The 2,017-nt window shown below is 45.5% G+C and overlaps 1 protein-coding gene across 1 annotated transcript; it reads left to right on the top strand.

Moving 5' to 3' along the window:
- Positions 1-165: 165 nt before the first annotated feature.
- TEOVI_000051500 (uncharacterized protein) lies at positions 166-735 on the top strand (the record flags this gene model as incomplete). The annotated part of the gene is made up of 1 exon (XM_067223571.1): positions 166-735. One exon carries the CDS (start codon positions 166-168, stop codon positions 733-735), a length of 570 nt encoding a protein of 189 aa, XP_067079672.1.
- Between the last annotated feature and the right edge of the window lie 1,282 nt (positions 736-2,017).

The raw sequence follows: 2,017 nt of genomic DNA, 5'->3' as shown, positions 1-2,017 counted from the left end.
GACAAACTTCCAACGTAACTACTATCACAAGAAACTACGTCCACAACGTCCTAGTGATGGCGCGTTACTGCTATCTTACAACTATTAAAACGGTTCATGACCTTTCACGGCCGGGAACACCGGCACAGCTTAAAGTTTAATAAGCTCAAGGCTTAACATTTGAAGATGCAACCGGAAGCGGCGCACAAGCACAGCCGGATAGCAGTGGCGGCGTTGCTCTGTATGTTTTGTTACCAGCATACAGCGACAGCAGCGCGATTCAACGCCGTGGCCGGCGACTTAAGTACTGGGACATCGACAACATGCCAGCTGAAGACTGTGCTAGGGAAAATAGCAACGCATTATCGCAGCAAGACTGCCAGTGCCGAGAGCACAGCACTTCAAGCGAGAAAGATCCTCAGAACTCTGCCTGTCGCCGCAGAAGCAGCTTCAGAAGACGACAAAAAAAGATACTGCGCTTTAGCGGCTTACGTCCAAGCAAAGGAAGCGGAAGCACAAAAAGCATACAACACTTATAAAGCAGCAACTGACTCAGGAACAGAGATCCTTGGAAGTCACGCCCATTTTCTCGAAGGTCAAGCAAGGTTAGCCGCGGTGAAACTTGCGCCGACAACTTCGGCTGCCAACAGCGGCGGCAGCAAAAGAGACACACCAATAAGTCTGTCAACGCTACCTAAAACAAAAAGTGCCTGCACCGAAGCCGTAGAAATCACTGAAACACAGCTGCAGGCCTAGCTAACTGACGAGAAAACAAAGAGGTTTCCCAATATACAAGTATCCGAAGATACAACTACAGTGACAACAAAACCAGGCAGGGCGAACATCTGCCACGAAGGATCGAACGGCAGCGAATGCCCCAGCGGCGGCGGGGCACAAAACAATGTATACGTAGCAGCGGGGACACTAACGAAAGAAAGCGCCACGGCACTCAATGTAGATGGCACAACAGGTAAGTTCAGAGACGCCTCTGACAAAACACCAGGCGAAGAGACCGACACGGAGAAAGCGCAGAAAGCAAGTCAGGCGATCAGGGATCTTATAGCGGCTCAAGCGCCGCGCCCGACCCCGCTTACCCTAGACGATGGAGCCGCAATAACAAAGAGCAACGGATTCCGCTCGGCTGTCAAACGGTGCTTCAAAGCGGCAAAGGAGGCGTATAGCGCACCTAAGGAAAAGGAGGTAATAGACGCACTCATAACCACCAACTACGGAAAAGACGGCGCGGATATCGCAAAAATCTCTGGCCACAAGCGAAAGAAGTGCCAATACCAAAGGATGTAATAGGTGCGGCAGCTGACATCACCGCGGAAAATCTTCTTGACGACAGCCAGCTAATCCAAGCTCTCACATATTACAAGGGATTGCAGTTGGTGGCAATAGAAAGTGCCCAGAACAAGCAGAGCAGTGCCAACACCACCACAACAGCTTGTGCAACCAAGTTAACCCGAGGTGAATGCACCAATAACGGGTGCAAATGGGAAGAAAAAGATGGAAAAGGGGAATGCGAACATAAAGAGGGGGACGAGCAAAAAACAGAAGGAAAGACACCAAATGAGAAGGGCAAGAAGTGGTCAGACAAGACAAAGCAAGAAGATTTCAAATCTCCAGATTGTAAGTGGGATAGCAAATTGTGTAAATATTCCAGTTTTTACATCAATAATACATTTTCTATGATTTCTTTCTACTTTAATGGAGATAATAGCATTTTATTATTCTAAGAATTCTAAGTACTTTCCCTCAAATTTATGAGTTTTATGAAAATTTTATACTTTGACATATTTCAAAACTTTTTAATGAAAATGTGCATATTAGTTAAATGTGCATCACAGAGATCTACGGCTGTAACATAACAGGATAACAGGATAACAGGTTATGAAAAACGAGAGCAGGTCTAATTTTGTTTATTTTAAGGATATTATCCAGCGTTATGGTTATAATAGTGAAAATTATAATAATGAGGACAATAGTTGTAGGAGTTTGTTGTGTGTGTGTACACACTAATATTATAATAAGAGAT

This window comes from Trypanosoma equiperdum (genome assembly GCF_001457755.1).
Source record: "Trypanosoma equiperdum strain OVI genome assembly, contig: ctg_18, whole genome shotgun sequence".
Classification (NCBI taxonomy): domain Eukaryota; phylum Euglenozoa; class Kinetoplastea; order Trypanosomatida; family Trypanosomatidae; genus Trypanosoma; species Trypanosoma equiperdum.
This window is presented reverse-complemented; position numbering and strand designations above follow the sequence as displayed.